General features: G+C 50.3%; 1 protein-coding gene across 7 annotated transcripts in view; it reads right to left on the bottom strand.

Annotated features, from left to right (window-relative positions):
* Positions 1 to 13,625, bottom strand: part of HIPK2 (homeodomain interacting protein kinase 2) — a 217,419-nt gene that overhangs the window by 11,807 nt on the left and 191,987 nt on the right. For all 7 annotated transcript variants that reach the window (XM_035254603.3, XM_035254604.3, XM_054237646.2 and 4 more), the window contains 2 exons: positions 9,646 to 9,893; positions 1,902 to 2,062 (listed from right to left, as the gene is read on the bottom strand). In XM_035254603.3, the coding sequence (XP_035110494.2) occupies positions 1,902 to 2,062; positions 9,646 to 9,893 (409 nt within the window). The remainder of the gene's footprint in view (positions 1 to 1,901; positions 2,063 to 9,645; positions 9,894 to 13,625) is intronic.

The following is a 13,625-nucleotide window of genomic DNA, read 5'->3' as shown; positions in this document are numbered from 1 at the left end:
AGGGGCTTCCTTCTGTGTTAGTTGAAAGTTGAAATTTACTTGGGGCCCAGTGTGGTGGCTCACGCCTGTAATCCCAGCACTTTGGGAGGCCGAGGCAGGTGGATCACCTGATGTCAGGAGTTCAAGACCAGCCTGGCCAAGATGGCGAAACCCCATCTCTACTAAAATACAAAAAAAATTTGCTGGGGATGGTGGCGTGTGCCTATAGTCCCAGCTACTCGGGAGGCTGAGGCATGAGAATTACTTGAACCTGGGAGGCAGGGGTTGCAGTGAGCAGATCACACCACTGCACTCCAGCCTGGGTGACAGAGCGAGACTCCGTCTCAAAAAAAAAAAAAATTTCATTTGGACTGAGAAAGTCCCCACTTGGCTTACCACTCACCAGGCTGGGAGGATACAGGGATAAAGCCAGCTGCAAAGCTACAGGAGAAAATATTTCTCCCAAGGATGTACAGAAGCTGTGGCGTATCAGGATGCCCCAGGCTGGAGTGCAGTAGCATAAACCTAGTTCACTGTAGCATCAAACTCCTGGCCTAGGGTGATCCTCCTACCTTGGCCTGCTGAGAAGCTGGGACTACAGGCATGAGCCACTGCACCAGGCCAGGACACCCTCTTTGAGCAGCAATTGCTTTCTTACTCTCTGTAAATCTTGTTCTCAAAATTGTTGGCTCTCACATCTCTACGAAAATTTTTGAAACTTAGCTGGGAGTGGTGGCTCATGCCTGTAGCCCCAGCTACTCAGGAGGCTAAAACGGGAAGATTACTTGAGTCCAGGAGGTTGGGGCTGCAGTGAGCCACGGCTGTGCCACTGCACTTTAGCCTGAGCAACAGAACAAGACCCTGGCTCACACAAAAAGAGTGGGCTCTTGGAAGCTTCGCTGTTTGAAGTTCTGTCAGTCCAAATAAAACAGCGCTCTCCTACCTGGAACACCTAAGTCACGTGACAGACACGGGCTCCATTTACCACCCGGGGCAGCACTTCAGGTGAGGGGCTCTCAACACAAACGCCCCATTTATCTCACCTTCTAGTTCCTTTCTTTATTTCTTTTGAGACAGAGTCTTGCCCTGTCACCTAGGCTGGAGTGCAATGGTGCGATCTCAGCTCACCGCAACCTCCAACTCCCGGGTTCAAGCGATTCTTCTGCCTCACCCTCCAGAGGAGCTGGGATTATAGGTGTCCACCACCATATCCAGCTAACTTTTTGTATCTTTAGGAGAGATGGGGTTTCATCATGTTGGCCAGGCTGGTCTCGAAATCCTGACCTCATGATCTGCCCACCTTGGCCTCCCAAAGTGCTGGGATTACAGGCATGAGCCACTGTGCCCAGCCTCACCTTGTAGTTTCTAGAGAAACAGGGCCCTGAGTCCACTGTGTGAGTCAGGCCCGATGCTGAGCCCTTCACACAGCCCTGCACCGGCAGAAACTTGGGTCACTCAGATTTCACCTTGACCCACCCACCTTCCTCCAAGTCCTAGGACTGCTCTTACCCTTGCCTTGGGGGCTGTGGTGTGTGACCCTCCCTTGATGAGCTGGATGCAGGTCTGTCCCTGGTGTCGCAGGCCAACAGGGCCGGCACACAGTGCTCTCCCCTTTGCTGGGGTGAAACAGCAATATGTGGGCCATCCTATTTTTAAGCTCCATGTCACTAAGGGCTCTGTAACATTGGACAAGTCACTTTGCTTTGGGCCCAGCTCTCTGTGCACCAGTGATATTAACTTCCCCAAGGGTGACCTGCGGTGGAAGAAGCCACCAGAGGTCACCAGGAGCATGTGGTGCCACCCATGGGTAGGACTGCAGGCTCGTGAGGTGGGTGAGGGGCTGCCACAATGATCCTCTCTGAAACGGAAGGATGAGGGCATTGGGGCTCTGCTTGGCCTGAGGCACCAGCTGTGCCACTCACCTGGCTGAGATTGAGCGGCTGCTGCTGCTGGAAGTGGGGGCCTGGCCGCTGCTGCCGGTAGGCGATGGCTCCAGACGAGCTCCCTGAAGAGTGACCGCTGGTGGAGGTCACGTTGCTGGAGGACTTGGGCTTGTAGGAGGATGAGTGGTGACTGGTGTTGACTGTGGCAGGAGGAAAAAGAAGTCAGATCAGTGGCGGGGTCCCAGCTACCCAGAAGATGCTACCCCACCAGATATCAGTGGTCTTCTAGGAAAAAAAGTCCCTGAGGCCAGGCACTCACAAATCAGCCTCATCTCCCTGGGACCCACTAGAACTTTGCCTTGACTCTGGATGCAGTGGGGCTCTGGCCAACTCCCGCAGCTGGGAGGGTGGTCAAAGTTGCACAAGGGGATGAAGCATGGAAAAGCAGAAAAGACTCAGGAGAGGCAAAGTGAGCCACGGCCTAAGGCCAGACCCAATCTTGCTCCTCCGGGAGGTGTTACTTCCAGCATCTGGAAAGTGGGTGGGAGAGATCGGTTATAATTTGAATGTGTTCCCCAAAGTTCTTGTGTTAGAAACTCAATCCCCAATGCAAGTGTTTAGGATGGGGCCAGTAAGGGATGTTAGGTCCTGAGGGCAGAGCCCTCACAAGTGTATGGCTTCATCAGTGCATTAACGTGGTTATCTCAGGAGTGGCTTAGCTATTAAAAGACTGGCTTTTTTGATGAAAACAAGTCTGGCCCCCTCACTCTCATGTTTTCTTGCCCTTCTGCTTCCTATCCTGGGATGATGCAGCACAAAGGTCCTCGCCAGATGCTGGCACCCCATTCTTGGACTTCCACCCTTTAGAACTGTGAGCCAAATAAACTTCTATTGATTATAAATTACCCAGTCTCAGGCACTCTGATACAGCAACACAAAATAGACTAAGACAGGAGCCCTGCTTGGTCCTCACCATGGGTGACTATGGGTATCAGAGGAGCCAAGACAGCATCTGTGGTGGGACCTAATGAACAAGAGAAACTAAAATAACCCTCACAGTCATCTGGTCTAGTTACCTGCCTGGAGGCAGGAGGACAGGGAATGGCCCTGTGACCCCAATATCGCCAAGCACAAAACTGCTTCCATGTTATTGCCGGGAGGACTGAAGAGTGGAACAAACACTGCGACCCTCCAGAGGTGACCTCATGGTCAGCAGGTGGTTCCACCAACGCTTCCCAAATGTAATTCCTGCATCTTGTTCAGTGTAGACTCCGGCCAGCAGCTCTGCGGGGCCTGAGCATCTGCATTTCTGACAAGCTCCCTGGGGATGCCAATGCTGCTGCTCAGTGGGCACACACTCTGAGTAGCCATGGGCTCTGAGAGAGGCTGGTTGAACCCTGAGCTGGATGGCTTCCATGTTACCCAGCCAGAGAGCCACGGGAGCTTCTTCAGAGCCCAGTGGTTTGAACTCATTCAACAAGTATTTTCTGAGCTCCTGCTGTGTGCCAAGGACAATGACTGTGTAGCACTGGGGACGAGGGTGGCAGGGAGAAGGCTCAGAGCGTGAATGAGGAGGAGGCATCACAGATTGTGCAGATGAGGTGGCAAGACCAGAGGATAAACCAGGTGAAGAAGCTGATAGGCAGGGACAGGCCGAGTCTAGGGAGGCCGCCAGAGCAGGGCAGAGCAGGACAGGGCGTAAGAAACTAGCCCAGAGGGGCAAGAGCCCAGAGTGGGGGAGCTCTGCTGCCGGGTGGGGGCCATCTCCCCACCCTGGTTGGGAGAACTCTGCTGGAAGGACCATCAGCTCTTGATAAAAGCAGAAGAGATGCTTTACTAGCCACCCCCCTCTCCCCGTCCCTGTGCCTCAGCTCTCCTCCAGGAGGGGGCCGCCTAACATACAGCGCAGTATTAATATGTAACTAAATGAACTTTCAAATCAAATGCACCGGCCATAGCCCTTCATTAAATGCAAGCACTTTTGTAATGGCAAAAGCAACAAACAGACCCAAACTAGTGAGAAGACACCAGGATTCTTTTTTTTTTTTGAGACAAGAGTTTCACTCTTGTTGCCCAGGCTGGAGTGCAATGACACGATCTCGGGTCACCGCAACCTCCACCTCCCAGGTTCAAGTGATTTTCCTGCCTCAGCCTCCTGAGTAGCTGGGAGGACTTGGGCTTGTAGGAGGCCCAAGTCCTTAGAGTCTGCATTTCATCATGCTGGCCAGGCTGGTCTTGAACTCCTGACCTCAAGTGATCCACCCGCCCTCGGCCTCCCAAAGTGCTGGGATTACAGATGTGAGCCACCTCGCCTGGCTGACACTGGGCTTCTTTAAGAGCAAACCTGTTTAACAGCCTAGGCAAGTGTGGGAGGGAGAAAATTCCAGACACCTTTCTCTAACTTCAATGCCAATGGGAGCAGAAAAAGAGGGGTTTAGTAAGTGAAGCCTGCAACAAAACAGCCCGAAGACTGTGGTTTGTGTTGTATAGTTTGAAACCAGTTACAACAAGCATTGCTTCTGTTCCTTAAGAGCGAAAGAATAGTACAGTTAATGGAGAAGAAAACATCTGGGCGAAAAGGCAGATAGTCCCCCACCAAGAAGGGCAAGGCAGACCAGGGAGTGAATGAGAGCCTGGCGCTGGCACTGGGGGCTGTCCCGCCTCCTTGGGCATCCAGTCCCTATTGGGGTGAGATGTGCACAAGGACAATACTGATTTTTTTTTTTTGAGATGGAGTCTTGGTCAGTCACCCAGGCTGGAGTGCAGTGGTGTGATCTCGGCTCATTGCAGCCTCCGCCTCCCGAGTTTAAGCAATTGCTGCCTCATCTTCCTTAGTAGCTGGGACTACAGGCGCCCACCACCATACCCAGCTAATTTTTGTATTTTTAGTAGAGATGATGGGGTTTTACCATATTGACCAGGCTGGTCTCAAACTCCTAACCTTGTTATCCACTCACCTCAGCTTCTCAAAGTGCTGGGATTATAGGTGTGAACACCATGCCTAGCCACTAATTTTTGTATTTTTAGTATAGACAGAGTTTCACCGTGTTATCCAGGCTGGTTGTGAACTCCTGAACTCAAGTGATTTGCCTGCCTTGGCCTCCCAAAGTGTTGAGAATACAGGCGTGAGCCACTGTATCCAGCCATGATACCAATTCTTAGTCTAAGAACCAGACTGAGGAAGGCTTTGCCCAGAGAAAAGGGGGCACATTTTAAGAGAGAAAGGTCATGAGTGACCTCCTTTCCACTGTCCTTTGTTGATTTGAGCACTTTATGTGTTGTATCTTGTACTCAGTTACTTTTCTTCATTAAATTTCTGGAATGTGCTTGAAATATTTTTATTACCTTGACTTTCTATGGAGGACAGCTATATTTCTTTTTTTTTGAGATGGAGTCTCACTCTGTTGCCCAGGCTAGAGTGCAGTGTCACAATCTCAGCTAACTGCAACCCCCGCTTCCTGGAGTTCAAGTGATTCTCCAGCTTCCAAGTAGCTAGGATTACAGGCTCCCATCACCATCCCCAGCTAATTTTTGTATTTTATTTTATTTTATTTTTATTTATTTATTTTTTTTAATTTTTGTATTTTTAGTAGAGACGGGGTTTCGCCATGTTGGCCAGGCTGGTCTCGAACTCCTGACCTTGGGTGATCCACCCGCTGTGGCCTCCCAATATGTTGGGATTACAGGCGTGAGCCACCATGCCTGGCTGAGGATAGCTATATTTCTGTGATTTATATTTTCTGGAAACCTTGCTGGACTTTAGGATTACTGCTTGATGACACTGAAAAGCGTGAAAAGCCCTAGGAGAGGAAAGATGAAATAACAGTGTATGGGAAAGAGCTTTGGCCAGGGAATCCAGTCACCTGCCAAAACATGGTGCTGTCCTTCCACAGAGCCCCAACTCTAAAGCTGTCCACATTTGAGGAAGTTGCCCAAAGTAGAGGTGTTCAAATGATGAATCGGGTAAAGTGTTTCATATTAAGGGAGAAGCAGCAAGAACATATTGCAAGATGCTCAAAGACAGGTCTGCCCTCATGCTCAGAAGCAAGAATTCAGAGCACTCATTTCGGAGCCTGAGCATCTTAGGTGAACACGAAGGTTCCTACTGTCTCAATGAAGCATCCTGTGGTGGTATGAAAGGAGAGAATCTGGTCATTCTTGGGGCAGAGGGTGCTAAACATTAATGAGCCATGCATGGAAACGACCAGGCCCTTGACTGAATTCGGTTGGATCAATTCTATTACAAATCCCAGGGCAATGAAATCAAAGTCAGAGAGGAGATGCCTGAGGCTGGAGCCCAGCAAGAGCGAATGCTGATTAATTGCTGATGAAGAGAGAAATGTGCCTCTAGAGGTCTCAGCCTCCCAAGAAGGTAGAAGGAAAATCCTAAACCTGGGGACAGGAGATTCTGATGCACACTGCAGGTGGAAGGGGGCCTTCCTGACCCCAAACCCCATAGAGCCGCCTGCCTTAGTCAAGGGTGTACAGGGCGAGGTGCCTCAGTGGGGATGGAAGCAGTGGGTGCTACTCAGAGGCCCCAAATCCGACGTGCAATTGCACCTGGAGCCCCTCCCGCCCCATCCACTGAATCAGAATTCCTTGGGTAGGTGCGGGGAATCTGGAATCGGTATTCTCAGCAAGCTTCCCAGGACTCCAGAGCCACCTGGCCCTGGCTGAGCAGACCTGCATTTGAGAATCAGAGCCTTGAGACCCAACACTGTGTCCAAGCCAAACCCGTTAGACTTAAAGGTCCCTTGAAACCTAGGGGATGGAGGGTTTTTTGAGGACTCAATGTGGAAAAAAAAATAGAAAGCTGAAAACATGTAGAATGCTTAGTATCTGGCATCTAAGGGCTCAAGTATTGAGTACCTGGCACTTAAGTAATTAAGAAGTGTTAGCCCTTGTTGGCATCATTGTTGAACTCTGTCTCCTGGTTAAAGCTGAGGCTCAAAAAATAGGTGTCTTGGCCAGGCATAGGGACTCATGCCTATAATCCTAGCACTTCGGGAGGCCAAGGCGGGTGGATTGCCTGAGCTCAGGAGTTCAAGACAAGCTTGGCCAACATGGTGAAACCCTATCTCTACTAAAACACAAAGTTAGCCGGGTGTGGTGGCACACACCTGTAGTCCCAGCTGCTTGGGAGGCTGAGGCAGGAGAACTGCTTGAACCCGAGGCGGAGGTTGCTAAACCAAACCAAACCAGGTGTCTCTCCAAGCTGGGAAAATCAATTCTAGTGTCCTGGAAATGGGAATTGAAGCATGGGAGTTGCTGGCTGAGTGGAGTGAAGACAGCGTCAGAGAGCAGGTCTCTGGCCCTCTGAGGTTCTGGCTCCTGCCCTGCCTGGGACTTAGTTGCTGAACTTTCCCTCAGCCCTGCATCCTTCCAGTAAGTTGTCTTAAGCCAGTGCAGAGTTCATTCTGCTGCTTCCAAAAGAAACTTCACTAACCCCAACCTGAGAAGGACTAAAAGGCTGAGAGCCACAGGCGGGGGTGGGCATGGTGGTGAGATGGCAGCACGCATCCTGGCCTAGGTGGGCTGGGGAACCCTGAACTCTCCCACACTCTGGGAGCTCCAGCTGAGGGAGTAGCCACCGGTTCTACCTTGGTTTGTACACACCACCGGGCACCAGGGAGCTGAGGAGGGCTGCTTTCCTGACTTTTCTGAGCCTAGGAGGGTTCTGCAGCTAACGGTGTGTATCAGGATCGAACGCCACCGACTGGGAAAGGGCAGGCACCCGACGAGGAATGCCCCTGCTCTCGAAGGCACAGGCCGCACTTCCCGCGTGTGGAATGAGTTCAGTCTGCAGCTTCGAGGTTTGCACACACATATGTTTAAATAACTTAAATAATGTTACAATATACAGCAAGACAAATTCTATCCCTTGCAAATACTTAAACTTAAAAATTGTGTGCTGCATATAGCTTTAAATAGTATTTAAAGGCTAGCTGAGCTGGAAAGTATGCCCCTCTCTCTTTGTAAGGAATCCTGGCTCCAGGTGCGAATGACTTTGGGTGCCTTCCAGGGGCCCTTGGTTACTGCTAGATAATGTTGCTTCCCGGCAGGGGTTCCAGCAAAATATTTGCCTGGGTAGAAAAAAGATGGTTTTTGGAGAGGGATGTCTTTGTGGTCTTGTGGAATGGCCAGCTTTATTTTCTTTTCTTCACATAGGTGCTTAATTCTGGGAGGGCTCCAGCCTGGTTCTTGGGCTTCAGATCACCAGACCCTAGCAGTAAGTACAGTCTGACCCCTGTCAACCAGAAGGCTCGCCCTGGCATATGGCACTGCCGTGGCTCCATTTTCCTGAAGGGAAGGTCTCCTTCTTCTGAGAGAGCGCAGTGTGAGCTGCGTGCTCCTCATGCGTCTTTCTCGTGGAGCAGCCAGAACACTGCGGGCACCGCGACCCCCTGCCCCTGGGCCCACAGGAGCGCTGGCTCTGACGTCAAAGCTGCCAGGAGCTGCACAGTCTAGTTGGTACTGCTGGGGACGGACCAGGGCTTGAAAGTGAAGCTTTAGCAGGGTGCTGAGCTGCTGCGTTTCACAAGCATTTCTTCAGAGGAAAGGTAGCTGGGGTAACCCCAAAGTCAGGGAAAAAGAACTTCCGACACAAATGCTGGAAGGGGTGATGCTGCCTTGGGTTGGAAAGTGGGCAGCAGGGAACACGAGCCTGCGGCTCTCACCGTCTCCCCTTCAGGCAGAGCCTCTCAGCAGAAGGGGCCCCATTGCAGGCAATGCGGGAGCTTTTGGGAGAGCGTCCCGGGGCGCTGACCCTCACCATGCGGGCTGGCCTGAGGCGCTGCGCTGGAAAGCCCTAATGATTCCAGCCTGCCTCCACTCTTCAGCCACAGTGGCAGCTCCTGAATGGGGCCTGTGCCCACTGGGCCTTGCATGTGGCCACCACCAAGGAAGAGTTCCCAGTTTCCTGTAGCGACCTCAGGTGACAGACAGGAGGTCCTCCTGAGAAGTGACAGCTCCTCACACCGAGACAAAGCTTCTTGGTGTTCCCTCTCCTTCCCTTTGCAGCTGCGCCGTCACGAAGGTGCAGACTGGCTTGGGTGCCGCTCGGGGCAGAGCAGCGGGACGTGCAGATTTCTCCTGGTTTAGCCTCTACATTCTTCCACTGTGAGCATGAGCAAGGGAAACGCTAAACTGATGCTCCAAAATCTACGGTGAGCCGCTGAGTTTATTCAGAAGGCTACGTTCGCAGCTTTTACTCCAGGGCCCAATTTTCAGGACAAGCCTTCGCAGGACAGGAGGAGTCCTTTGAAGAGAGCAGCGCGTGAGCAGAGAAACACGCACGGCTTGGTTTCGTCTCCCTGCAGCCGATTTCGAGGAGCAGCTGAGAGGGGCCGATTTCAGCCTCCCCTAGCAAGACTCGGAGGAGGTTCCTCCTACACAAGAAGCCCACCCAAACACCAGGGCTTCTTGAAAGGGAGTGGTGCTAGATGTCAGCCAGGAACTCCCCAGACCAGGTATCCTTCCAGGAGGGGGGATAAAGAACAAGACAGCTTTTATTTCCTATTAATCAACCTAGTTGGAAGCAGAGCCATTGTAAAGGCAGCGAGGTGTTGATTATGGAATTAAAGAAGGAAAACGCTGCTTATACAATGTGCTGGGAAGCAGAAGCCTCCGTTGGCTATCTGAGTGGAGTCCTGGGTAAGGCTTGCCTGCAGCCACTGGCACTTTCCATTGTACTAGCTCCCATACAGCAGCATTTCTAGCAGCAGAAACGCAGGAAAACTGCTCTCCAGGGAGGTGTTCCTGTCCTGTCCTGGCCCCAAATTACCTGGCACCAGGCTATCACACTCCACCAATACTTCGCTGGCCTGGGTTTTCAGGGGTGGCACGATGATGGTTCGGGGGTTCCCCGTGCAGTGATTCTCCAGGCTCCCCTTGGTGTCAAAGGCATTGGCATTGTTGTGCCCGGAGCGCTGCTGCACGGAGTAGGGGCTGGTGTTGCTGGAGGAGTCGGAGTAGGGGGAGTCATGAACCGTGACGCAGCTGATGACGTTTTTCCTTTGCTTGGAGACAGTGCTGAAAATGCAAAGGGAGAAGTCAGAGGTGGAAGAAGGTGGTGAGGTGAGATACCCAACTAGCCTTTCATGCCCTGGGGCAGAGGAGGAAGGGAGAAGGGAGAGGGGAGAGGGGACGAACAGGACTTCTGCCCTCCCTAACCCCCATGGGGAGGGTGGGCATGCAACCGTCCCCTGTGTAGCCTGCAGTAGGGGGAGATGTGAAGATATGGGGAAGGAGGGGCTGGTGCTGGACCCACAGGTGCTTCTGGGAACTAGGGAGTGAGATGCTTCTGGGCTAGCCTGGTCTCTTCCCATGCAGCAGAGCTCACCAGAGCTGCAGGGGAGGTGCCTGCAGCCCAGGGCTGTGTGCAACCCCCATGGGCCATCTGAGCAAGGAGAGAGAACCAGCAAGAACCCAGCTATGTGGGGACCTGGGTTAGGAGTAAACGTTGCTGGGAGAAGAATGTCATGAGTTTAGGTTTGGTGCCTGTGGCCTGGCAAAGCTTATGCAGGAGGGAACGGAATGTCCATGAAATGGGATGCAGCGTGAGGCTCTGAGGGGCAGTGCAGACATGTTGCAGAGAAGCACGCAGAGCTGAACTGGACAACCTCTGCTTCTCCTTGCTTTGACTGTGCTCTGTGGGCTGACTGTACGCAGGCCACAGGGACCTCTGCACTCCCCTTCTCAGAAGCCTGGATCACCTGCGGCTTTTCCACTGCCTGGACCAAGGATGGGGGTCGGCATGGCACTGGCACCTGGTGGGAAGGCCCTTGCCAGGCTGATGCCATGTTAAAGCCATTCTGATGCCCTGGGCTTCATCTTACATGTGAAACTTCAGACAATAGGGAGGCACTGGCTTTGGATGGCTCTTGGCTGGCCTATTTATTCAGAGATTTTTAAGTTAGTGTGGTTACTTTGGGAACCACTTCTGTCTTCAAGCTCAGCGAGAGGCTTGTTGGCATGATGGATATGAAATGTATTGCTTACTGTGTGCTTATTTAAGGCTTTAAAACTGAATGTGCATCTATTTTTGTATATTGATCATTTATTTTTAAGAAATAGCAATTGCCTAGGCAAGCAGGTCAGTTTCCAGCTAATTGGATGAGAGAAGCAGCTGGTATTTATAGAGCCTAATGGAGTCACAGCCACCTCCTAAGTATCTTGTTAAAGGCCACATAGCCAGGCCAGGCTCTTCCCATGGTGGATCTCTACCACCCTAGGGGCAGCAGGGAAGTGGGCAAATTCCAGAGCCCACAGCAGCCAGGAAGGAGGGATGGGAGAACTGAGCACAGCTGTGGAGCTACAGAAGGCTAGGGGAACCAGGAGGAGCGGTCTGGAGGAGGCGTTGGCCTTGCTCCCCAACGCCCAGCACTCCTGACACTAGGCTGGATAGTTCTTCCAGTGGCTGGACACTGTCCTCTCTGAGTCAGGGTACCCAACTGTGTTTGTGGGTGAGAACATGAACCTTGCAGTCAGATGTCTAACTTCAGCATGTGCTGGGAATAGGGCAGTGATTTAGTGGCCACATTAGTAAAAGGTAGGTAATAACTGTACCTAAGTCATAGGCTTGTATTGAGAACTAAGTGAGAAAACACAAGTAAAGTGCTTTAAATGGTACACAACACACGGTAAGTATTCCTTAACAGCTGCTGTCATTATTCTTCTTAGAAGTTGTGTTAACTTATTTAACATGTGAAAACAGGTTTGCGAAAAACTTATCTAGGCAAAGAGAATTCTAGCAGGGTAAGGACTTGCTGGAAAAGTTTCTTTCTTTCGAGTCTATGAATAAACCAGAAGATTGAAATGAAAGAAAATTAAAACTCATCACATCTTGGAGATCTATCTATGGTAGGTACTACAGGGAATACCCATACAAAGAAATATGTGTCTCTACCCTTGAGGAGATTAAAATCTCAGTGGAGGACTGTATAAAAACATGACAAGTTAAACAGTAAAAGCTTTAAAATAACCAGTTAGAGAGAATAAGGGATGTCACAAAGCCTCCGTGATTAGATGACTCGTACAGATGAGAATTGTTATGAACTCAAAAGAAGGTGAGGAATGAATTGGTTGCATATATTTATGGCTCTTCATGTTAACTCAAAATAGATAAATTTTAATTAATAAAGACCCAAACCTCCCAGTTATGACAGTTTAAATATGAAATGTCCATAGGCTCGTTCCTCAAAAAGCTAAACACAGAGTTACCGTATAGCAATTCCATTCCTAAGTACGTATTCAAAGGAATTGGAAACAGGTACTCAGATACATGTAAGCCAATGTTCACTGCAGCACTGTTCACAACACCAAGAGCTGGAAACAACACAAGTGTCCATCAACTGATGGATGGATAGAAACTGTGGTGTATCCATACAATGGAATAGTATTCAGTCATAAAAATGAATGAATGCTGGGAGGGGTGGCTGATGCCTGCAATCCCAGCACTTTGGGAGGCTAAGGTGGGAGGATGGCTTGAAGCCAGGAGTTCAAGATCAGCCTGGGCAACACAGTAAGAGCCCATTTCTACAAAAAATTTAAAAAATAAGCCAGGTAGGGTGGTGTGTGTATGCAGTCCCAGCTGTTTGGGAGACTGAGGTGGGAGGATCATTCCTCCAGCCCAGGAGTTTGAGGCTGCAGTGAGCTATGATCACACCACTGCACTCCAGCCTGGGTGACAGAGAGACCCTGTCTCCCCACCACAGAAAAAAGTTCTGATACATGCTACAATATGGATGGACCTTGAAAACATTAAATGCAATAAACCAGACACAAAAGGACAAATAGTTTGAGTCTACATATATGAAATATCTAAACAGGCAAATTCATACAGGAGATAATACATCAGAGGTTACCAGAGGTTGGGAGCTAGGGGAGAAGAAAGTGGGAAGTTACGGATTAATAGTGTAGGTTTTGGCTGGGGCGATGGAAAAGTTGTGGAAATAGATAATGGTGATGGCTGCACAGCATGATGAGTATAATTAATGTCACTGAATTTACACTTAAAAATGGTTGAAATGGCAAATTTTATGTTATATATATTTTACAATTAAAAATTAATAGATTAAAACCACTGAACTATACATATTCAGTGGGTGAACTGTATAGTACATGAATATCTCCATCAAAACAAAGACCACAGGCTCACTCAGAAACAAAAAAGCAGAAGAGATTCAGTGTCTTGGGCACTTCACAGCTGTACAGAAGGGCTCAGTAGAGACACCTGGAGGGTTGGGAGGGCACGGAGACCTAGTACAAGAATTATAAAGTGGGAGCTGGGTGTGGTGGCTCACCCCTGTAATCCCAGCACTTTGGGAGGCCAAGGTGGGAGGACTGATTGAGGCCAGGAGTTAGAGACCAGTCTGGGTAACACAGTGAGACCCCACCTCCACAAAAATAAAAACATTAGCTAGGCATGGTGGTGTGTGCCTATAGTCCTAGCTGCTCGGGAGGCTGAGGCAGTAAGATGGCTTGAGGCCAGGAGTTTGAGGCTACAGTGAGCTGTGATCGTGTCACTGCACTCCAGTGTGGGTGACAGAGAGAGACCTACACTCTAAAGAGAAAACAATAAAAATAAATAAAAAGAATTAGGTACAGTGGCTCACACCTGTAATCAGCACTTTGGGAGGCCAAGGCAGGCAGATCACTTGAGGTCAGTAGTTCGAGACCAGCCTGGCCAACATGGCAAAACCCCATTTCTACTAAAAATACAAATATTAGCCAGGCATGGTGGTGCACACCTGTAATCCCAAC

The sequence above is a fragment of the Callithrix jacchus genome, chromosome 11 (assembly GCF_049354715.1).
Source record: "Callithrix jacchus isolate 240 chromosome 11, calJac240_pri, whole genome shotgun sequence".
NCBI lineage: Eukaryota > Metazoa > Chordata > Mammalia > Primates > Cebidae > Callithrix > Callithrix jacchus.
This window is presented reverse-complemented; position numbering and strand designations above follow the sequence as displayed.